Raw genomic sequence first — 25,096 nt, forward strand, 5'->3', positions numbered from 1 at the left:
TAGTGAGAAAGTGGGTCATATCCTTGCGGTTAAAACTAGGCAGCAGAGAGCGGCGGCAGAGATAAGAGATACTGGATTCGCAGGGGAATATCGCCACAGATCCGGATAGGATTAGAGATGTTTTCAGAGAATTTTACAAAGCGCTGTATGCACGGGAAGATACAGGGGGAATTGTAGAAATTAGCAACTATCTTAGGGACATAACTCCCCCATCTCTCTCAAGTGAGGATGGAGAAATATTAGAATCTACCTTACGTTTGGAGAAATTTATTGAGGCATTGGGTAGTTTACCATCAGGAAAGGCCTCCGGGCCAGATCAAATTCCAAGTGAGTTCTACAAAGTATTTCGTAAAAGTTTGCTGATATACATGTTTGAGGTTATGTTATTTGTACAACAGGGGGGGCAACCACCAGAGTCATGGGGAGGGGCCGATATAATTGTTATTGCTAAAAAAGGAAAGCCCCCATCCCTCCCTGGTTCTTACAGGCCAATTACGCTGATGAACTCAGATGTTAAGATCTACTCAAAGATGTTGGCAAAGAGGTTGGCAGGTTGTATTGAACATTTGGTGAGCCCATCACTTATCAGTGCGCCTGTGGCCAGTGGGCAGTGGACTCTCCGGTTAAGATATGCCAGGAGGCTCTACCGGTTGCTTCGCGTAGCAACCGTGAGGCTCATGCTCTGCGTATCCTGAGCTTTAATGCGAGGTCCCTAGTTCAACACCACCAAGCCGTTAGGGACTTGATGCGAGATGAGGCCCCTGACATCGTGGCTATCACGGAAACGTGGCTGAAGGACGATGATACGGCCATTATTAATCTGGCATTTCCCTCTGATTTCTCGGTCTTCACCCTGAATCGATCAACTAGGGGAGGGGGCATCGCTCTCGCAGTGAGATCTACTCTCTCTTGTTGTTGGTCTGCCCTTAACATCGCAGGCTGCGAGAGTGCTGTCTTTAAAATTTCGGTTAACCCTCAGTTTTCACTTTCAGGGATGGTAGTTTATCGCCCTCCGGGAAGCGAGGTGGCATTTAGGGCTGCCTTCCCTGATGCTGTTAGTTCACTGGCGGTGGGGTGTGCCAATTTTTCTATCTTGGGGGACCTTAATTTGCATTTCGAGAATCCGAATATCCCTACGGTGTGCTGTATTCTAGCCGATCTGGAGGCTCTTCAACTCCATCAAATAGTGCGGCTTCCCACACATGTAGGTGGCCATACGTTAGATCCGTTCTTTACGAACTTGACAGAGGCCACAGTTACGGCCGTAACTCCGCTCGGCTGGACGGACCACTCTTTAGTGGCCATTGATGTCCCCGTGCCGGGATTTTCTTCTTCTGCTCCCGCAAGGTTGGTCTCCACACTGCATTGGAGTAAATTGAGACTTGAGGACCTACATAGAGCCCTCGCAGTGGCGCCGTTGGGACCTCTGGAGGATGTAGATGCAGGCTACGATCGGTTCTGCTCTTGGATCACTAAGGCACTTGACTCCCTGATTCCCATCTCGACCAGGAAAATTAGTTCCCGGGAGTCAAGCCCTTGGTATGATAGTGCATTACGTGCACTCAAGGGCATTGTAGGCGAGCAGGGAGGGAATGGCGGAAGGTGTACGACAGCGGGAAGGTCATCTACCTCGCTGCCGTTAAAACTTACCATTGTGCTATATGCCGGGCCCGGGCAGCTTTCTACGTTGCCGAGTTCGGCAATAGCCCTAATCCATCAAAAACCATCTTCAAAGTGGTAAAGGACCTTGTGGCAAAGCGGGCCTCGGCAACAACAACGAGCTCCACAGCGCATTGTGAGGCCCTTGCCCTGTTCTTTTTAGAAAAAGTTCAGAACATCTACTTAACATTCCCTGATACTAGGCCACCGGCAGGTACTCTATGTAACATCTCTGGAGATTCTCTGCTGCATGTGTTGCCCCCGTTGACATCTGAGGGATTTGACATCTTGGCTCTGCAGGTGAAATCTGGGTTGCCCGCCGATCCGCTCAAGCCAGCCCTTTTTAGAGACCAGCTGTTTATGGGTCGTACTTCAGTACTCTCCCTGATTAACATCTCGCTGGCCTCGGGCACGGTTCCAGCAAGTTGGAAGCGGGCTGTGGTTTCTCCTATTTTAAAGAAACCGTCCTTGGACCCGGAAAAGCCGGAAAGCTATCGGCCTATTTCCCTGCTCCCCTGGCCGACCAAAGTCGTGGAGGCCCATGTGAACAAGTTTCTCTCCGACCACCTTTCTCGAGCTAACATCCTTGACCCCACCCAGAACGGGTTCCGTGCTGGACACAGCACGGAGACTGCCCTTCTCACCATGGCTGAACATCTTCGCACAGTGATGGATGCAGGACAGACGGCAGCGCTTGTTTTATTAGATCTAAGCGCCGCCTTTGATACTGTCTCTCATCCTATCCTGTTGCATCGCCTGGAGGAGATAGGAGTGGGGGGATCCGCCCTCCAGTGGTTCCGGTCCTTCCTTGGTCGCTTCTTCAGCGTTGCGGTGCCACCGTTCCAGTCCAAGTTCCATCCTCTGAAACAGGGAGTGCCGCAGGGATCCTCGCTGAGCCCCACGTTGTTTAATCTATACGGGAGACCGCTGGCTGAGGTTATCAAGCAGTGGGGTATGACCATGGTGTCATATGCCGATGACACCCAGCTAGCGGTTACGATCAGCGGGGATGCGGACCAGGATGCCCCCAGGTTTCAGAGTGGACTTAAAGCGGTGGCAAGCTGGATGAAGGCCAACTGTCTCCAGCTCAACGCGAAGAAAACCAAGATCATGATAGTCGGTAGAAGGGCGGATCTCTGGGGGGGATAGGTGGTGGCCTTCGGAGCTTGGGTCGGCCCCTCTTCCGGTGACGGAATTGAAAAACTTGGGAGTGTGGATGGATCCCACTCTCAGTTTTGTGGGGCACACGAAAAAAACTGCTGCCTGCTGCTTTGGAATCCTCCGGGCTCTGCGTCCAGTCCTGAAGTTCTTCGACCCCCGCACCCGGCAGCTGGCAATACAGGCGACTGTTATATCGCGCCTGGATTATGCCAGCTCTCTCCTGGTGGGCGCTAACCTGGCCGAAGTCACCCGCCTTCAGCGCGTGCAGAACGCCGCTGCCAGAGCAATTGTTGCTCTTCCCAGATCCTGCCCTGTTTCCAGTACTTTGAAAGCGTTGCACTGGTTGCCAGTCAGGGCCAGAATTCAATTCAAGGTACTGTGTTTAGCCTTCAAGATTCTTAATGGTACGGCTCCTCAAATACTTATGGACCTCCTGTCTCCTGGTATGTCCCCACTCGGCATCTGAGATCTCTGGGCCAAGCTCTCACGATCACTCCCAGATACAAGCTGTGCGGTGTTGGTGGTCGTTCCTTCCGGGTCAAAGCAGCCGAACTGTGGAACTCCCTTCCGGTGGAGATTCGGTTGTTGGAGGATCTTTTTTCTTTTCGTAAGGCTATTAAAACTTTCTTATTTTAACCTGGTTCCTTCTTTTTAGCTGTTGTTTCTTGTGGCTGTTGCGTGTTATCTTGCCATGCGCCTGGACGCCCCTTAGCTGGGGCAGCTGTGCGCAGTACAAATCCACGTAACATAACATAACAACACGGCTTCATACCTGGGAAGGGTACTACCCAGCATATCAGGATGGCGATAACTATGATTGATGCAGCACGGGTCACAGGCGACCCTATTTCAGCACTCTTCCTAGATGCCGAGAAGGCTTTCGATAGGGTCGCCTGGGAATATCTATGGGAGGTTATGAAGTGGTGTGGTATAGGGCCAGGTTATATACTTGCCATACAAGCCCTGTATAGAGATCCGGCTGCAAGGATTAGAGTGAACGGAGGACATTCAGAGATAGTTAATATACAGAGAGGGACTCGACAGGGTTGCCCATCATTCCCGCTGCTTTTTGCCCTATATATCGAGCCATTACTTCGCAAACTGGAGGGAAATCCTGAGATTCAGCCTATGTCATTAAATGGTTGTATTGTGAAAACGCTTGCCTATACCGATGACGTGGCTATATTGTCCCCGAATCCAGATTTAGCTATGGTAGGAGTGGAGACAGAGGCACATGCCTTTGGGCAGGTTTCAGGATACAGCTTAAACAAGACAAAAACCCAGATAGTTTTGAACAGTTTTGCAAGTAGTATGGATAATCTGGTGGTTAACAGTGCAACCTACTTAGGGATTGAAATTACTACAAATTTGGAGGAGGTGGTCGAGCTAAACATGAGTCCATTGCTGGCGAAGGTTAAAAGAGATTTAGAAAGAATAAATAATCTACATTTGTCATTGGTGGGGTGCACAAATGTGTTGAAAATGGTGGTATTACCTAAATCTTTGTATCTATTTAGATCAATTCCTTTAATTTTTGAGAATAAATGGTTTAATATGTTAGAGGGTATAGTAAATAGGTTAATATGGGCTCATGGAAAGACCCGCAGGGCTTATAAATGTATTACTTTACCAAGGGATAGAGGGGGCTGGGGTGCACCAGATTTTAGATTATATTATCTTGCTGCTGCACTTCACTATATGCAGGGGCTAATAGGAGGGGGCGGTGGGCTACCGAAAATTACCACTATGTCAACTGAAGTTTACGCAGCTGTACTAGGCCAAGATGCAGAAAACTGCTTCCTGTACCATACGGACCTGGGCTATCTTAGAAGACAGTCATATAAGACCCTTAGTGCTGCACTTAAAATTTGGAGCTCCTTTTTAAAAAAGACAGGTCTGGGAAGATTTAATAGATACACCAAAATATACCAAAATAAATCCTTCCCTGCAGAGATCTTCGCGGATTCAGTAATGGCAGGTTGGGAAGATAAAGGGATACAACAGATTGGGGATTTAAGAAATTCAGTGGGGATAGTTCAATTTGAGGATTTGGTAAGTAGATATAAAATAAGTAGAAGAGACTTTTTTAAATACCTTCAAGTTAGGAGTTTTTTGAGAAATAAGCGAGGGGGACCGGCGGGGTTCCAATCTAATGATTTTTTGGAAGGGATAACTACGGGGGAGGAACATTCCATTAGGTCGGCATATGCCTTTTTGTGAAAAAAGTAGGTCGGATGATTTGGATAAACACAGGGATAAATGGGTTGAGAAAGTAGGGATTACTTCTGAATCTTTTCATGAATCCCTGGAACTAGGTCGGTCCATTCTCTGTTCTGCTCCCTTGCAATCCCAACATTATAAAACCTTATTTTCATTATACCATACTCCAGCCAGGATTGCGAAATGGGGGGGGTACTGAGGGCACTACTTGTCCCAGATGTAACTCGGTTGATGCAGATATAGTGCATATGTTTGCTACATGCCCTCAGTTATATACGTTAATCAAGGATATTGAGTACTTTTTGGATAACTCATTAAGGATGAAGATAACCCTTACAGCGAGTTTGATTATGTTGGGAGTTGGTACTGAAAATACCTCAATAGCTCCAAATGATGCAATGTTTTTGTTTATGGCGACCGCTGTTTATAGACTAATGTTAGCTAGAGTATGGCTAGATAAGATTCCTCCATCCATGCAAATATGGTTATCAAATCTAATATCTATACACAATTTAGAGAAACATATATATGGTTAGAGGCGGCAGACCCGAGAGCAGAGGACGGCCCGGGACGAGGGTTCGATTCCCGGCACGGCAGGTTTCTGGACCAGGGTCAGCGGACTCGATAATTCTCTCGCCTCGGTGCCCACTCTGATCGGCGATCACACTCGGCAACTCTGGGCATTAGCTTGCCTCATCTTCACTAACGGCTCCACCAGACCGCCGGGGATGCCTGGTCTCACCCTGGAGATTCCCATTAAGGGACCATCTCTCAGGGAAGCCAGGAAGGGTTTCGCAGCGGTCGAAGCGCTTTGGGACCCTACGGGTAAGTAGTGCGCTATATAAATGCCAATACATACATACATACATACATACAAGAAAAGGTAGGATTGGGAGGGCTCGGGGTATTAAAATCTGGGGGCTCTGGCGAGATGGAGAGCAGGGATAGGTTGATCGGAGGGTTCTTTGTTATTATTATTGTTTTGTGCTTATTCTATGGATTCTATCGAAATCTTACAATATTATACACTGATGTAACGGATTTTCTTTTCTTTCTTTTTGTGAGATGAACAAATGTAAGATGGAATATGTTTTTTTTTTTTTCCTCAAATGTGTGCTTTGGTTGTAAAGTATAAAATAAAAATATATTTGAAAGAGAAAAAAAAAAAAAAAGAAGAGCTGGACACTACAGCGTTGCACCAGCAGATAAGACTTCAGACCAGGGGTGGGCAGAGCTCGTGAGTTTCACTACACGGAATTCTGTTGAGTCGCCCAAAAACTTTGTTCAATTCTGTGTAGTTCCGCAGGCAGGCGTAGTATTGGTATTGCTCTGCCACCCCTAGCAATTAGTCGTAAAAATAAGTAAGAACGGTGCAACCGCAACGGATAAGCGTGTCATCATGCATAGCTTCAGTCTGTAATGCGCAGAAGATTGCCGACTTATTACTTTGTGGGAAATGATGGCTTCTAGTCTGCACCGTTGTACCGGTTAGATCGATGTGATGATGACTGATGGGGACTGAGTGACCCTCCACGCCAGTTCCAGCCGGTATGGAATAACGACATCATTATGACGATGGATGGCTGAGAAGGACATGTTCCGACTTCTGAGTCCAACACATATTGAAAAAGAGGAGGGATGCAAGCAAAAGGGATGGGGACTACAGTGCACGCATAGCGCCAGATGCATATTGAAAAAATTGCGGTACACTTTTGTGCCATAAAATGTCAGTTTCTTTTTTAATTCAATGATGTACTGTACTCAAAGGGTAGCCCACTTTACTGTAGTTTTGTTTGCTTTTTCTTCTACCAGTCCCTTTTTATAGTTGCCGCTGTATTGAAGGGCACAGTTAGTGGCTGGATCTGCAGCTTGCAGTATTAGTGTGAGCAACGAGTCAGGGCCACAAACTTGGTGCCATGTCAGGGCAAAAGCTGGGACGGAGGAACACCAACATGAACCTGGCACACAATGACAATCTGTGAGTAGTTCCTGCCAGCAGCTGACGCAACCATGGAAGCCACGTTAAGGACAAGCAAAGCCCCTCCCTCACAACTCGTGAGTGGGCAGCACGTCTGTCTGCTTTGCATGCAGCCCGGAGTTGCAAAACTCTATAAGCTTCGCCGGCAGAGGAGAGTTTGCTGCCCACCCTTACTACAGACACCAACCGACTTGGGCCCAGATCTAAGCCTGTCTGTAGCCCTTGGCAATTCAGCGCTACAAGATGATCCATCTTGCAGCCCAGTGACCTCCAAAGCCTTGGGAGGACTGCCTGCCTTCGAGAAAGATAAAGATCTCCTGTGGAGATCGGACCTGTCCAGATTAAACCGTTTTTAAAGAACAAAGACATCTGACCCTGAAGAACGGCGAAACCACCGCTGGACCCACCTCTGCACCCGACGCTCACAGTCCGAGTCCAAGTGGCCTACCGGCCCTGTGAAGGTTCCTCAGTGCTTCTGAGCAAGAGTCCACTGTGGACTGACCCCTGCTGGTCTCCATCTCGACACCTGCAGCCTCAACTCAAAGACTTCCTCTGACCTCAACCTGCCTGTAAGAGTTTAATGGCATCTAATTACACCCCTGCAACCGAAGCCCCTAGGCATTGGGGAGCTTTACTAACAGTGCCCCTACATACCCTAGCATCTCTGCTTATCTGGGTAGCTATGAGTTTTCTTTGTCCGGCCTCCTGGCCTGAGGCTGCAGCCTTTCTGAAAGATTGATTTCCCCCATTGAATTGCGTTGGGTGCCTGACACTGTGTTGACACTCTGCACACAGCCATCACTGTGCCTCTGAGGGTGTAAGTTTGGTGCTGCCTTGTGGCCCCCCGTACTTACCTTAACTCCAGGAGATCGACCCCTGACACCGCTTTTCTCACCTAAGACCAACAAGACTTCTATTACCCCCTTTCCCCATTGATTAACATTGGGCACCTGACCCTGACTTTGACCTCTGCTCCCGGCCGTCCGTCTGTCGAGGGTGATGCAGTGTTGGTGCTGATTTGAACCTTGCCTGGTGTTGACCCCAGAACCCGGAGACTGAATTTGTACGTTGAGTACTTACCTGCAAATCTTCAAGTGTTCACTGTTTAAAGTGTAAAGTACTTTACCTGAAAAACACACTTACCTTTGTTGCGTGTTTATCTAGGTTCCTGATCGATACTGTGACCTTATGCCCCTATTCGGCTATAAATCCATTTATTCCCTATATTGGCATAACTGTTCAAGTGCGATTTTCAGAAAAGTCATCTCTGGCCTCACACGAAGAGAGCCACATTCCAGCATAGTTCTCTGCCACTTCCTTTGCGACCAATTAGTGCAATGACCGAGCAGAAGTCACTATCTGATATTCCTAGATTAACACTCCGAGTTCTTCAACAAGATAAAAACTCAGCAAACCTGGAAATCCCCGCTTTCTGTGTTTTGATTAGTAATGGAACTCTAATGAGCAACTGATAACTATCACTTCCTAGTGACATCTTTAATTGACGTCTTATGTCCAGCAAACTTGCGTCAAACCCGGCACCTGTCAGGTATAAATATTACCAACGTTGCCTTAAGCAAGGAGCTGTTGTACTGTTGCTAGCTGTCTGCAAGACCCCGTGTTGGTGAAGCTAGCACCCTGTCGCTGCAGCCTGCTGTCCCTGTGGTGGTGAAGCTACTGATACCATTATCGCTGCTAAAGCGCGAACGATGGTGCAGTACGCTTAGGAGCTGAACAGCCGTCCCTCTCCGAAGAGCCCAGCAGATTCCAGCTGCCCGCGGACGCTGTCCCCCCTCCTTCCTCGACGCGCTGAAGAAAAGCCGCTGCCTTTCTCGTGCAGAGAAATCCTGCTCCGGCGTTTCCGGTCTACCCTCGCGGGTGACTGGGATATCGAGAGTGACCCCTGAAGGAGATACCAAACCTCCATCATTCTATTCAGAGGTATGGTGTTGACTAAACCCTTAGATGAGAATTCTTGAAGCAAACCTTGGCAAAACCAACTTAACTTAAAGCTACTTACTTACTCCCCTTCCACGTGTTAGGCTTAGGTCAGGCACACTGGGGTAGGCGTAGTTAGAAGCACCAGTTGAGTATGTTAGCCTAATGTATATATGAATGTATATATGTTTTATTACTTTTAAACCATTGTATGGCTAAGAAACCATATCAATGCTTTTACAGTTCTATTTCGCAATACTTATCTTACTGTACGTACTTTTTATGATAACAAGTCTTTCAATTGTGGCAATACATTTCTCTTGTACGAGAAGAAAGACTGTTCAATAAATGTTAACCCTTTATTGACAAACGCCCGTCTCTCTATTCTCTACATCTCGTGAAAGTAAACTGCACTAAACTGACTGAGTGAAATACATGTCTATTGTTTCACACGACCCTAGAGATTGACTCTTGATCTGAGGAGCAAAGTTGTCATGTTGCACGGTTGTTGGAAAGCTGAATCCCTTCTTGTCTGTGCCAGGGAAGCTGATCACTTCCCATGCAGAGAAGAAAGTTTCCAGTGACCTCTGAGCTAGTTGGTAACACACCCAATTAAGTTTAGCATAGTCAGTGGAGGCCTGGAATATCCGCAGTTCCACGTCGATACTACTGTTTATGTTATTCCAATGCGCAGGGCCTAGTGGGAAACTAGGAACTACACTACACCTTTTTGCGGACATCTTGCTCTTAAAATAAAACTTGATAGCCTATTATTTTTCTAAAATTGGTGTGGATCTCCTTTTTGAATTGTGTGTCATGTATTAGCCTATATGTGTATAGCAAATGTCTTACACTCCCCTGTTAGGCCTAAGGCTGCTCAACCACACTACCACAAATGGCACTTGATTTTCCATTGAGCTCAGTACACTTCCGGGGAATCTCTGTAGTCTTTGCACACAAAAAATACACCTAGTGGTATATCATATAAAGAGCCAGCTTCCTACATGTACAGTACATAAATTGACCATCAGTCCAGCCCATATGCCGGTGCATGCAGCAAAACGTCCCTGTGATCCATCAATGTTTTTATGGGACTGAAGGGTGTTCTCTTGCTGGCAGTAATTCAACCCCTCTTGAGTCAGTTGTGAATTCTGACTGGACCAGAACCGTACACCCCTGTATCTCCAAATCTTTACAGTTTTGAGCTTTAGATGGGTTTCCTACTGCGGTGCCACATGAGGCTCCTGTCTTTAGGTACTGGATGTAGGATAGTGCCCCTTTTCCACATTCTGCCTGGTATTTGATGCAAGTTAACAGAATGACACTGTTCGGTGTATCCCCCCCCCCCCGCCCGTCCCTCAAATTTGATATGTTCAGGTCGATTCTCAAGTTATCAGCGTTCACACTCTTAGTCAATGTCTAGACCTTTGTTGAACTTCTCCTCTTGCTTCTGGTGTTTTTTTGCTATCAAGGTTTCTTTCGACATCCAGAACATCAATTGAGGATATGTCTCCCTTCGACACTGAAAGGCCACATACTGCTGACGTCTAGTGATTAAGTCTGAATATTGAAATGTCTCTTCTGTGGTACTGCAAGCCTCTACCAAAGCTCTTCTGGCCATTCCAATGGCAGAAGGTGACTTTTAAAAACCTACCAGACTTGAGGATTCATCTCTTACAACAATGCCTCCTCCTGTGCTTCTTCGCTCTACAGAGTTTCATGTGCCTCTAGTTATTCACGCTGAAGGGGAGTAGGGTCTGCTTCCTATGGTCACCCCCACTTTTTGCTTTACTGGTTTTCAACTTAGATGTGGCTGTGGGCCTGCTAATCAGACCCACAGCCCAGATGCACTCTCTCTAAATTCACCATGTACTCTAGGTACATCCACAATTGGGAATTAGTTGTGGATGTCAGCCCCTGATAAAGTGTATCATAGGTACTCAGGGCATAGGTGTAACCAAGGCCTACCAGGGGCTGCAGCATGTATTGTGCCACCCCTGGCTGGCCACTTAAATAGACACAACTGGCTGATCACTCAGCTGGGGCAAGGTCGTGTAATCACCCCTTGCTTAGGTGTAGTATTCCTATACCTACTTACATATAGACACATAGTAACCTATAAGTCACTCCAATGGCAGGCCTTAACAATCCTGAAGGCAGAGTGCTTGGTTATGTGTGAGATGGTGATCTAGCATGAGCTGAGCCTGTCTGCAGCTTTCGGAACCATGTCCTTATAGCTGTTCTATGATATTGCCATATCATATACTCTTAAGTGCATTATAATCCTCGCGGTTAATGCCAACTTTGTTTGACTTTATCAAAAAATTTCGTGTAAGGTGTCATACACTTTGGAATACTACCCCCCGCCAATTCTGGCGACGGGGGTAGCATTCCACCCTTCTAGAGGGAGAAGACATGTTAGTCCTGACTATCCTGGTTAAAGTTAACCAGAGCCCCAGCATCACAAAATGGATGCTGCTGCCACAGACACAAGTCTGACCTCCTGCTGCTGGGAGTCCTTCCAGTCACGGAGGTTTGGACAATAGGTTTCCTGCTTGGGGAGGTGCGAGCACCACCCCAGACAGGAGGATGTGTATATGGACAGGGAGGGCTGAATAGATTGAGACACTGCCTGAGGCACACTAGGTGCTCATGCATACCCAGTTTAAACCGGTTGCTGGGGCACTCCAGCCCCAGCTCTGGCGCGAAACTCGACAAAGGAAAGGGTGTGTGACCACCCCCCTTCCTGGTCCCACCCATAGGAGGACCCTAGTGAGCAAACCAGCCCCCTTTAGTTGTATAAAGGTAGGAGCTGATCCAGGAGACTTTAGATTAATCCTGGAATCGACTGAAGACGAAACTCTGGACCCTTCGACATTCATCCAAGCTGAAAAATCTCCCTTGTGGCCAAGGAGTGACCACCCTGGGAAACCAGGCACCATCCAGCAACTCGATGGCTTGCTTTGTCCCTGTTCCCGCCAGAACCAGAGCACCCAGCCGGACAAGACCTCCACTCCCGGATCCCTCTGACCCCACTGCACGATTACAGCACAGCTGAGCCCCGTGGAAGGTGTCTGGACCCTTGGAAGCAGGTAACTTGGAAAGTCTGCAACTTGCTAACAGGGCAGCTCCTGAGGCCTCCTCGAAGCTGTGCACTGGGGACTGAGACTCCCCGACACCGAGCTCCACCTGCACCGAAGACCAGCCCTCTACACTCCACGAGATCTGCATGGGGCCCTTCTGCTGGTGTTCTGCTCAACGCGTTGTCCGGTTGCTGGCCAATTGGCTAGTAGCCCCTGGCGACGATCCTTTTTTAAACTCCATCGCTGGTCTGGTTGCTCCAGACTAGCCCTTGCTTCCCTGCAAAGGTGAAGTACCTCAGACCCTCCTGGTCTGCACCAGAAGCTCTTTGTGTCTCCTGCATGGGTTGCCTTTGCTTATGCTTGTTGGCTCTGATCTTGAAGCTAACCCTCCATCTGCGATATCCTTCGTGGGACAGCTCCTCTCCAGCACCTGGCCGTCCTCGACGCCTCCTGGTCCGCGTGGCTGCAACGACAAGCTTCACCCCAGCACCTGATTGCTCCTCGACGACGTCTGGTTCCTTCCCTGGTTCCACCCAGTCACTGGCTGGTGACCTTGATTCTGTCCCCTCTGCTTTCAGGTCCTCTTCATCCTCGATCCACCCTTGGATCCACCCGGACATCTTCTTCCTGGTCGCCTGCAGCATCTTTCTTCATAGGCTCCATAGACGGCAAGGTTTTTTATATATTAAAAAACAAGGAAAAACAATATACTGGAATTACTTCATTCCACTACATTACTGATAGATACTTTAAATATCGTGAATAGTGACTGTGGTGATCAAAGTGACTAGTGCAATGCATATAGTGACACTTATATACAAAACATGTATTTACAATAAAACCACAAGAGGGAAAGAAGGGGGGAGGAAGGGAAACTAAGTGTTATTCCTCGTTGTAAGGCCAGTATTAAAAACGTAAATGGTCCAAGGAAAACAAGTGGTTAATGTCCAAGTTCCTGGAGTTATCTTGGCCAAAAGAAAAGCGTCGACGTTTCGACCCTAGTTGCGCCCCAGTTGGTGGTCGCGGTGGGTCTTTATCAAGACAGGGGAGGGCTGAAAGGAAAGGAATAGGTATCAGAGAGGTGCTTGTAATTGGCGTCAACAGATGACGAAAGTAGCTCATGGTTACTTACAAAAGGATCGGTCAAAGGATGATTCCAGAGGGTAGCCAGTAGGTCAACCTAAATGGGAAAAGAAATTTTAGGACCATGTGGTGTAACATAGTAACCAACATGATAAGGGGCATAGCTCAAAAAGGGCATTTGTGCCTCGTCGGTCATAGAGCTAAGATCAAGGTGCCTACGTGATAGAATTTAAAAAGTACCTAAGTGAGTTTAAGGCTGGCAAAGGAGGTGCCTGAGTGCTTTTAAAATTCGGAAAGATCCGAGCTATAGAATGGGGATTATTTAATTAAATCGGTTTTAACTCGGTGGGTGTCCGAGATCTGGAAACCATCCGGATACACGTGGACTCGCTTACCGTCGATGCAGTATCCGTATTAAATATCAGCGAGGCAGAATCAGCGCCATACGAGCTGTCCGTGAAAGCTGCTCGAAATGAAGAGCTGAAGTCGGGATGTTAAGTAAGCCAACCCGGGACGGAAAGGCAGGAAGTGGCTTAGCCAATCAGAATGGAGGCGTAGCCTGCAAGGACGTAATGCATGTCTCCTCGAGGACGCAACCGAGCGTCGGTTCCTAGGCAACAGAAACCACCAAATGGAGGCGTAGCCTACGCTGACGTAATGCTTGTCTCCTAGTGTACGCGCAGAGCGTCAGTTGCTAGGCAACATTACAAAACGATCCTTGCACAATCAAGAAGCGTGGGAAGGAAGTCAAACACGTACGTTGCAAGAAAATATTATGTCAATTACTCGTGGATTTTCAAATATCTTGCTTACGAGTGGGATGTTTCACAGGATTTGGAGAAAGGGGATGAGGTTCATGATTTCTACGGGGGGTCTTATAAAAAACAATTATACATATTTACATTGCGTGTTCTGTGTGAAGTTAAACTCCACATTTAAGTATTGTCATCTGAAAAAGGCGGAATTGCCACACAGGAGAATGCATTAATAGTTTGGCCATTTCATGAATAAGAACAGAAAAATAGACGAATAGAGGAGAAATAGTCCATATTTAGTCTCTCAGGTAACAGATATACCCAGGTTATAATAAGGCCATCTGTTTTGAAATTTCCTCATGTTCATTTAATCCCTGACTCAAGGAGTTTAGTGTGTGGATCCATTTACACTCCTTTCTGTTCAGTATAGTGGATAATGAACCACCTCTTGGGTTTATATTGATTTTCTCTAGGATGTGCCAACGCAGACTTTCAGGATCATGTTTTTGAGTTAGGAAGTGGTCTACCATGGGTGCACCCTGTACCTTGCAGCGAATCCTGCTCATGTGTTGCAGTATGCGGGATTTCACTTTTTGTGTTGTCTGTCCCACATAGGGTTTGTTGCATGGACATAGGATGATGTATACGACATTGGCAGTATTGCAGTTTGTCAGGAACGGTAAACTCTATGTCTTGTTGTCGTAAGCAAATGATGGTCCATCCATGCACATGGGGCATGCCTTGCAGGTACCACATTTAAAATGTCCTAATATGGGAGGCAGACCCAGATGGTCTCTGAGGGTTGGATCTGGAGCGCCAATTCCCTTTGTTCCGCGCTCCCAGGGCCGTCTGTGTCTGTGTTTTCCTCTGCGGGGAATCTGAGTCCCGGCCTGGGGGGGTATGCGCCCTCACCTTTACTGTCTCATCTGTCCATTGGAAGATCTCTTCCGGAGTATCGAAAAAGTGAGTCTGAGACTGAAAGACCACCCTCAGGCGAGCCGGATGCAGCAAGGCGTATGGAAGCTTGAGGCCCCGTAGACGCGCTTTTGCCGCCATGAATGATTGTTGTTGTTGCACCATTCGAGTGTAGTCCGGAAAGATGAGGATCCGTTGGTTATCATAGAGAGGCGGCTCTTTCGCCCATGCCTGTTGTAGGATGACGTCGCTATCATGATTGTTCAATAGTTTGGCGATGACAGGTCGGGACGAGCCCCAACCGGCGGTTTCTGCACCAGAAGCTCTGTGTGCCCGCTCTATTACAGAACAGTTCGATAGGGAGTCAGGGGGGAGCCAACTCATCAGCCACTGAGCCAATAATTTTTCCATGTTGCCTTTCTCGAAGCCCTCCGGCAGCCCAACAAAGCGCAAGTTGTTCCGCCGAGCCCGCCCTTCCGCATCCTCTGCCCGCAGTGCTAGATTCTTCTGGATACTCTACATGTTGGCAACTTTGCGTTTCAAAGTTGCCATGTCATCTTCCACTCCCGAAAGTCTGGTTTCAGCTTCGGTGATGCGGGCTACGGCGTTGCGCAAGTCCTGGCGCAGCAGAGTGACATCTGCTCCTACCGCCCCAATTTTTGCGTCCAACATGTCTCTAGATTGGGTTATGGCTGCCATCAAAGCTGCATTATCCGGCCCTGGGCTTGGGGGCCCCCCAGCTGCCCCGGCTCCCCCACTCGGCTCTGTGAATTTATCAATTGGTCCATGTTTGGTGGTTCCCCCCCATGGCCCCACCCCTTGTCATCTTGAACGGCAGTCTGGGACACTCACCAGCTATCCAGCCATCTCGTTCACCTATTTCTCTTCCGTGCCTCGGATGGATATTCGGACTCCTGTGTTCTGGGGCTCCCAGTCCGTACCAGACAGGGCATCTCAGCCACTCTTAACCACTGACCGTCGCAACAGGGGGCCACCTTCCCAGCCCCTTCAGATCTCCAGCGGGGTCGGAATGGCACTGACCCAGATGCGCCAAGCAATCCAATTCCAGTCCTTTCATAGGCACCCCAGTCCAGGTCCAAACAGGAGTATCAGACCCCTTGTGCCAAAAACAACTCAGTTGACCGAAGGATTTCTGCGGCCCAGTCAAGCCCTCCGCCACAGATATGTCTCACTAGCGGTCGGCCAGCTGCCGCATCCTATGACTTTCTCTTTGAAGGCCAAGGCACCATATCACAGTGGCCAGCCCTGCATTCTCCCGGCCACCGACCACCGCCGTCTCTGCCGAGGGCCGATATGCCCCTGAGCCCCCACCTATGTCGTCTGTCCCAGGTGCTGGGCCTGAACCAACAGCCTCCCTCCGGGCCTTCCAATCTCTGGGCCCCAACGCCGCCTCTGGAGCAGGATCGAGTCCCTGCTGCGGCCTGCCCCGATCCCCTGACACCTCCTGGGGGGGCCCCGGGACATCTATTGGGCACTCTCCTGCTGCGCCTGGCCGGCTGCTTTACGGGAGACCGGCGGCTGCTTTGTGTACTTCGGGCCTGGGGAGCCCGAAAATCGAGGCCCCGGCCTCCGCTCTGCGGACTAGGCCGGAAGTCGGCGTGTGTCACTCCTGCCGTCCGGGCAGTCTAGAACTCCGCAGCGCTCATCGGAGCTTCGTCCCTCCAGTCAGTCTCAGGGTGGGTCGGAGCATCAGTCAATTCCGGCCTCGGAGCGCCAGCACAGCAGCTCCCTGCGGCTGCCCCAGCGTAGCGGGCCCAGGGGAGCACGAAAATCTGATTTCAGCCCTGATGTGGACACTGTGCCGGCGATTCTGACACCGATGGGGCCTTTCTACCCCTATGTCCAGCCTCCTTATTTTCGGCCTGTTCATCAGCCTTCGGAGGAAGGGGAGGACTGCGAGGGGTCTGAGAACCCTCTCACAGCACAATGTGAGTTTGACCCGGACTGGCAAAAGTAATTGGGGGATGTCAGCGGTCTTGACACCTCTCCTGACCGTAGCATGCTAACTCCTCCTACCGTGGCTACGGAGGAGGGTATGAGTAACCCCCTGACAGAAGTGCTTCAGCCGGCGGCTACCTCTGCGGAGCCACTGCTGCCTTTTAATGATCCACTTTCAGACGTTCTTTTGTGCAACTGGTCCAGGCCCAACACAGGGGCTCCTGTGAATAGTAACGTAGCCCGACGCCATTGTCTGGCCCCTGGTGACCTCATTTTCCTTTCCCATCACCCCACATCTGGGGTGATTGTCCAAGCCTCTGCGTTCCAAAGCACATTCCCTTCCGCATCCCCAGACAGGGAATCCAAGAAACTGGAACTGTTCGGTAAGAAGATTTTTTCTTCCGCCAGTTCAGGGCTGCGGTCTTCCCACTCTGTGTGGGATACGGTGACGCAGGTGCTGCCTCAGTGTCCGGAGGAGACCCAGACAGTGCTCTCTCGTGTGATTGCTGAAGGAAGTGATGCAGTGGAGTTTACGATTCTATGTGGCCTTGACACCGCCGACTCGCTTGGCAGAGCGATTTCCACGACAGTGGTGCTCTGTCGCCAAGCCTGGCTGAGGACCACTGGTTTTTCGGGGCATGTCCAGAACACCTTGATTGACATGCCCTTTGATGGCATTCACTTTTTTGGCAATAAAGCAGATAGTGCGTTGGAGCGCTTTAAGAACTTGCGGGCTACAGCCAAGTCCTTGGGCCTTTCGGCCACTCGCCCTCCTTCGCCCTCTGCTTTTCGCTCCTTTCTTGACCACGGAAGGGATGCCTGACACGTTCGCTTCAGATCCACAGGCCGCACAGCAACAGTCTCGACGCGAACGTGGAACCCGCTGAGGCGGGTCAAGTGGCCAGCGGGTGGGTTGGTCCACCTCCACCCGGGCCACAACTGCCTCTAAACTTTCCTAGTCCGGTCTTTAAGGCCCATCAAACGCCAGTTGGCTGCAGGATCCGCCATCCCCTCCCCCACTGGCCCACCATCACTTCGTACAGGTGGGTTATACAGATAGTCCTAAGGGGCTACTCCCTCCCCTTCGAGACTACCCCTCCAGCCATGCCACCCCAGTACCACCGCATGCCGGGGAATCACTTGCCACTTCTCCATCAGGAAGTCGCAGCCCTCTTGGCCAAGCGGGCCATTGAACTCGTTCCTGCGCCAGAAGTAGGACTTGGTGGTTATTCCCACTACTTTCTGGTGCCTAAGAATGACATGGGCCTGCGTCCTATCCTGGACCTCAGGGATGTCAATTGCTTCTTCCGGAAGGAGAAGTCCAAGATGCTAACTCGGGCTTAGGTCTTGAACGCTCTCGACCCTGTAGACTGGATGGTAGCGTTGGACCTGCAGGACGCTTATTTTCATATTTTCTTCCTACAGGCGTTACCCTCGGTTCACGGTAGGCCATGAGTACTTTGTTTGCTGTGCTCCCCTTTGGCCTTACCAGTGACCCTTGGGTGTTCACGAAAAGTGATGGCGGTGGTCGCAGCTCATTTGCGCAGATCAGGGGTTCTAGTCTTCCCCTATCTCGAAGACTGGCTGTTGAAGGTGGCCTCGCCTCAGACAGTCGTCTCCCATCAATGTGCCTGATTCCCTCTCAGAAGCTCCTTTTCATTGGAGCGGTTCTGGATACGACACAGTTTCAGGCCTTTCCTCCTAAACGGCAAGTCCAGGATATTCAGGCTATAATTCAGATCTTTTGGCCTCTATCCTGGGTTTCGGTCAGGATGGCCCTGAGGCTGCTGGGACTCATGGCCTCCTGCATCCTGCTGGTCACTCATGCCAGATGGCATATGCAGGCTCTGCAGCGGGACCTGAAGTTCCAGTGGTCGCAGCAACAGGGGAACATGTCAGATTACACCCAGATCTCGGTGGGCATTGCACTCCATCTGCAGTGGTGGCTCACGAACCAGCATTTGGATCAGGGCAGATCCCGCTCCATTCCCCAACCGGAGCGCACAGTAGTGACGGACGCGTCCCTCCTGAGATGGGGGGCCACATGGCGAGGCGGAGATCAGAGGCCTCTGGTGGAGTCCAGGCTCCATATCAACCTCCTGGAACTTCGGCGATCCAACTTTCACTCAAAGCATTCCTTACCTCTACCAAAGGGAAAGGGGTGCAGGTGTTCACAGACAACACCACCACCATGTGGTACTGCAAGAAACAGGGCGGGGTGGGGTCTTGGACCCTTTGTCAGGAGGTTCTGCACCTCTGGACATGGCTGGAACAGCAGAGCATTCAACACCTTGGTGGTTCACTGAACGCCAGGGCGGACAAACTCAGACGCAGGTGCATGATGTATCACAAATGGTGTCTTCTTTCGGACGTGGCGCAAGGTCTCTTTCAATAATGGGTAGAGTCTTGGTTAGATCTATTCGCCACCGAAGAGAACGCGCAATATCAGCAATTCTGCGCTTTGGAATTTCCAAGGCGGCACTTGCTAGGCAACGCTTTTTGTCGTGAGTGGAGTTAGTCTGTTGTACGCCTTTCCGCCTATACCACTTCTGGCCAGAGTGCTGAAGATCAGGCACGACCGGGCCCAAATCATTCTTGTGGCCCTGGACTGGGCTCGAAGAGTTTTGGTATCCTGAGCTACTCAGTATGACGATCTATCCCCCGATCCGACTTCCTCTTCTGGAGGATCTTCTGTCGCAGCAGCAGGGGACGGTCCTCCACCCGAACCTGTCCAGTCGCCACCTCTTTGCGTGGAGATTGAGTGGCGGCAGTTGATTCCTTTCGACTTGCCTCCTGAAGTCTGTGATATCATTCTGGCTGCCAGGTGTCCCTCCACTAAGTTGGTATTCGCCTGCAGGTAGAATAAATCTGTGGCATGGTGCACAGAAAAGGCTGTGAATCCCCTTTCTGCCCCTCTTTCAGAAGTTCTCTGGACTCTGCTCTGTGCACTTTCAAGGGCTACATTTCTGCTATTTCGGCCTTTCTTGGGCTTCCTGATCAGCCCTCTCTTTTCAAGTCCCTTGTTGTAAGTATATTCCTCAAAGGCATTACTCATCTTTTCCCTCCTATTCCTTTTGTAATACCACAGTGGGACTTATTTAATGTGCGCTCCATTTGAGCCTCTTCACAACTGTTCTCTTCGTCTGCTGACTTTGAAGACTGATTTCCTGGTTGCCATCACCTCTGCCAGGAGAGTGAGTGAGCTCCAGGCTCTTCCTTGTAAACCTCCTTGTCTATCTGTCCATCCGAACAAGGTTGTGCTCAGAACACGTCCATCCTTTCTGCCAAAGGTGGTCACTGCCTTTCACATCGGATAGACCATCACTGTGCCCACCTTCTTTCCACCTCTGCATCCTTCCAGAGAGAAAGAGAGGCTCCACCGTCTGGACCCAAAACGTGCGCTCTCATTTTACCTGAACCACACACAACAGTTCCGGGTGGATGACCAGCTCATTGTTGGCTACTTTGGTGCCAAGAAAGGTCTAGCTGTACACAAGCGGATTATCTCCTGATGGGTCGTCTTTGTTATTAAATCCTGTTATTCTGTGGCTAAAAAGCGCCCATTCCACCAGGGCGACGGCTGCCACTACGGCATTGGGACGTGGTGTCCCCTTACAAGACATCTGTCGGGCAGCTATGTGGGCCTCGTTGCACACTTTTACTAAGCACTATTGACTAGACACCCAAGTCAGGCGAGACGCCTTCTTTGGCTGGTCCGATCTCCGGGACTTCCTGGTGGGATCTTGGTTCGCAGACCCACCACCAGGGTTGGTATTGCTGGGGTATCTATTCTAAGGTAAGGAATCTATCACTACATGTTTCTTTCAGATGAACAAGTTACTTACCTTTGGTAACTATTTATCTGTATGAAACATTAGTTGGTGATAGATTCCTTACCCTCCCCCCCCCCCCCCCCCCCCCATCCTACCCGTTCAGCAAACTGAGTTCTAGGGTTAAGGTCATCCCTTTCAGGGCCCTAGTTTCAATGCACCAGTGGTCATTATCTTGCATGGCTCTGTGTTCCTGGCGCGGAAAGTCGTGTACAGAACTGACGGCAGCACGCGAGGACGGCGACTAAGTAGCTGCCGCCTATTCATCTCTGCGACCACAGCGCCAACAACAGACGTGGAGCCTCGCAATGCTACCTTCCGACACGCAGGGGTTTTGCAGACGAAAACTTTCTGGATCCAGTCTGTCGCCTAGGGGTAATTCGAAGGTAAGGAATCTATCACTAACAGATATATCGTTACCAAAGGTAAGTAACTTGTTCATTAGGTGCCATGTAGCATGCTAGTATCTGTTCCTGTTTTTCCGTGTCGCATCTTTCTCTTCCTTGAGGAACCAATGTCGCTTCTGGGACTCGTGGGTGTCCTGACACTGTCCCCAAATGGATGTGATTTAAATTCTGAAAAAGATATAACCACATTTACTGACTTCATCTGCCGACCCGATCTGCCTATGTGTGATAGCTTCATAATGCTTCCAGTTCCTTCTCAGCATGTGTGGGCTGGATCCTTTGAGTTTAGAAGCTCTGACTCCTATTTAGCCAGAGTCTGCACCTACACTGGCTTTTCAGAAGTGGCTAAAATATTTTGAATGGTAAAAGGGAAGGTGGGTGCGTCTTCCTAGTTCCCAGATGTTCGTCTAGTTGGAAAAAGTTTGAGTATCTGACCTGAATGTCCAGGTCAGGCCTAATGAGTATAATGGGCCGATGATTACAAGACCAGTAACCTAGTTATCATTGCGATGCTGGGTTTTTGTTTTGTAAATGAAAACACAGTGGTTTACATACCTCACCAGAAGGGTAAGTGCTTTACCCGGCTAGCTCTTTGGTCCTCTTTCAGAAGAAATTTCTTTTTTCCCCAACAGTAGCGTGGAAAGCTGCCAAACGGTTAGAGTTGACTTTTCCCTTTGAAGAGGCAGGCATATAACATTGGGACTGAAATCTTGAAACCTACCTCTGCATCTACTAAGCCTTTACCCCCTTTCTTTGAGGCATTGTTAGAGCATGTCCTGGCTGCCTATCAAAATACCTTTTTGGTCATGGGTCCACAGAGAAATAGCTAGACAATATTGACCTGCTTTGTTTGACAGAAGTTCTTGTCCTGCATAGAGACTGGTAGTCTAAGATTATTCCACAAACCTGAAACCATTTGCTTTCCCTACGACCCCTCTAGATTTGTAGTCAAGGGACTTCACTTTGTGGATAGGTACGTTTTTGCTACAGGTAGTATTTCACTTTGCAAGGCAAGTGCTGCTATGTCCACGCTCCGTTGAATTCTGTAAAACTAGGTGTTATTAATATGAACCACCTGAAAAAGCTGTTTCTAACTCAGCAGCAGCTTGACCTGCCTTCTGAATTAATGTGGGAGCAGTCAGACTGGTTAATAAAAATAAATTAAATAGACAAGTAAAATCGAGACTCAAAGCTTCCCGCATTCAAGCGTCTGAGTTACGCTGGACTTTCTACAAGCTGTTTACATTGCTTTCTTGAACTATTCCTGCACGTGTGTCTGGCTTGTTGACGTTCTGTTGCCAAATTGTGACTAGTTTTAATTTTCAGAATCTTGTTCTGTCAAAGATGTGCAATCTGCAAAAGAAGTATCGGCAAAAGCATGTTTGTTTGGGCTGGTGTGAACACTTAATAACTGTTACTGGATTACAGGTCAGTATCTAAAGTCACTAACCAAAAAGTGCCTGTTGAATAAATGGATGTAAAAGGATATCTGTATTGAATACTAAACTGAATTTAGTAGTTGATCATAGAATGACAGATTCCAGTACTGTCCATTAGCATGATTTACCAGTATTCCGGCCTAGTGTTTCCTATGCATGGATTCAACAACCACCAAAAGTAAATATGCTAATGTTTAAGAAAAAGATTGCATCACTATTTGCTCATTTTTGCATAAACAGGTTTTTGGCATAGTGATATCTGTCTGAGTAATTTGTTTTTCTGTCATTTTACAGAGGCGAATGCCACAAACGTTCCGTGATCCTGCTACTGCTCCCCTGAGAAGGCTATCCGTTGACTTGATCAAAACATACAAACATATTAATGAGGTTAGTGTGGACAAAAAACCCTGAGCTATTTAGTTTGATTTCTTTAAATTGAGTGTGGCTATTAGATTAAATGCTATGGTTTCACCTCTTTGATTTATCTCCAAAGATTCACGCTCCAACTTGTCTCAAGGGACTCAATCCTAATGTTGTTCTATGAAAGCCTGATATTGTCCATTCTGTGGAGCCACTTCACTGTAGTGTGCCACCGATATAGTTCAGTTGTGATTTTGTTTTCTTATTGTACGAGAATTGCTGAACTCTAACCAAGATATATTGAATTTGGCATGTGCTTCCACTTATAGACAAAACACAGCCGGAACTTGGGTTGTACTTCGTATCTGAAATAGACTGTTAGTTATAGATTCCTTACCTTAGAATTATCCCCAGGCGTCAGACTGGACGCAGAGAATTTTTTCTTAGCAGTACAACCACGTTGGTAGGTTGCATCGGTCGACTCCGTGTTTGTCGTCGTGATCACTGGGATGACAATGGCGGTGTCTACTTAGACGCCGCCACTGCGCGCTAACGTCCGTTCTTTCTTTTTCAACGCCAGCCTTGCGCCGATCCGTAGAGAGCTACCCTGTTAGTCACTTTTTTGACTTAACTTTTTCGAAGTTTTGTCGACTGCTTTTTCCAGTCTTCGACTCCTGGTCCGCGAGTGATGTCCCACCGTCTGAGCGGGGTCGAGCCTTGCGAGGACCGTCACAGACTGTTGTCGATGATGGGCCCGCACCTAGTCTGCCTTTTGTGTCTGGAGCTAGACCATGACCCAAAGTCGTGCACCGGCTTTCTAGCCATGAATACAAAGTCTTTGTGTGAGAGGTCCCGAAAGCTCTTGGAGGCCCGGCGGTCGGCTCCATGTTGCTCCGGTCTCGTTCCAGTGGAAGGGCTTGCAGAGCCCTGACACCTCTTCGCACTCAAAGTCCTCGAAGTCTTCGGGTAAGTCAAAGTACAAGAAGAAGGCGAAGAAACAGTGGTGCTCTTCGCTTTCTCCTTGTCGGTCAGCTGACGCAACGCGGGACCTGGAGCGTCAACACTCTTAAGGCTCCATCTGCGGTGCCTCCTTCAGGGATGACTGCCCTTCTTTACCCTTCTTTTGGAAGCCGAGGTGTCCTCCACCTAGTCTTTGGGCAGCCTGACTGTCGGCGGCCCATCAGGGCCCGCAGAGCCGGTTGGGGGTCCTGCGCCGTCAATGCTTGCAGGCCCCCAGGAATCCACGCATAGATCCGGATCGACGCCGGTCGATCTTACCCAATCTTCCCCGGCGACGGAGCCAACTGCGTTGACTGTGCCCAGAGTCAACACTATCCTCATCCCCACTCCCGAGATGGACCCGAAGCCCGACCGACGTAGGATCTGACGCCGGAGGGTACTTTTGTTCCCTTGTTCATCCCTGGTGTTCCCTTTCACCCAGAAGGTGGTGCTTAGGACCGGGAGGGGTCTCTGGACCCTTTGGCAGACCACTTAGAAGAACCTGACTGGAGAGAGGAACTGGGTGACACCAGTGGTCTCAACACTTCCCTAAACCTTTGCATGCTGCCTACCGGGACACGGAGGAGGGAGCGTCTTATACTGTGGTGATGCGAAGGACAGAGGTCTTGGGCCTCGAGCTCCCTTCACTTGCAGTCCGGACTAACCTCCTGACAGAGGTGCTTCAACCTGCGGCTTCCTCTTCGGAACCCCTCCTACCCTTCAATGAAGCCATCACCGACGTCCTTCTGGGCACCTGGTCCAGGCCCAGCAAGAAAAGTCGATTGCCCACCGCCACCGCCCGGCCCTAAGCGGCCCAGTTTTCCTTATTCAACATCCTTTCCCAGAGAGTTTGGTAATCCAAGCTACGTATTCAAAGGGCACATTCCCTTCTGCTCCCCCAGATAGGGAATCAAAGAAGCTGGATCGCCTTGGGAAGGGTATGTTCTCTTCCTCCTGCTTGGTGCTGCGGTCAGTGAATACCGCATGTCTCTTAGGCCGATACTCCCATACCATATGGGATATGGTCGCATAGGTGTTGCCTTAGTGACCAGAGGAGGCCCAGGCCATTCTTTTCCAGGCAGTTGTGGATTGGAGAGCAGCATCTAAATTCACGATACGATGTGGACTGGATACTGCCACGTTGGTAGCCCTTTACGCTATGCCTGGTTGAGGACAGGCACTCCAGCAAGTCAGACAGGTGGGTTTTGCAAATAGTCCTCCCCTTCAAAGCTATCCCTCCCTCCAATGCCACAGTCTTTCGACTGCCTGTCGGAGGATCATTTGGCACCTCTTCGCCAGGAAGTCTCTGT

The 25,096-nt window shown here is 49.3% G+C and overlaps 1 protein-coding gene across 2 annotated transcripts in view; it reads left to right on the top strand.

Moving 5' to 3' along the window:
* DYRK1A (dual specificity tyrosine phosphorylation regulated kinase 1A) overlaps nt 1-25,096 on the top strand; it is a 700,909-nt gene that overhangs the window by 255,271 nt on the left and 420,542 nt on the right. For both annotated transcript variants that reach the window (XM_086935409.1, XM_086935410.1), the window contains exon 5: nt 22,722-22,814. In XM_086935409.1, coding sequence (XP_086791535.1) covers nt 22,722-22,814 — 93 coding nt within the window. The remainder of the gene's footprint in view (nt 1-22,721; nt 22,815-25,096) is intronic.

The sequence above is a fragment of the Lissotriton vulgaris genome, chromosome 8 (assembly GCF_964263255.1).
Source record: "Lissotriton vulgaris chromosome 8, aLisVul1.2, whole genome shotgun sequence".
Classification (NCBI taxonomy): domain Eukaryota; kingdom Metazoa; phylum Chordata; class Amphibia; order Caudata; family Salamandridae; genus Lissotriton; species Lissotriton vulgaris.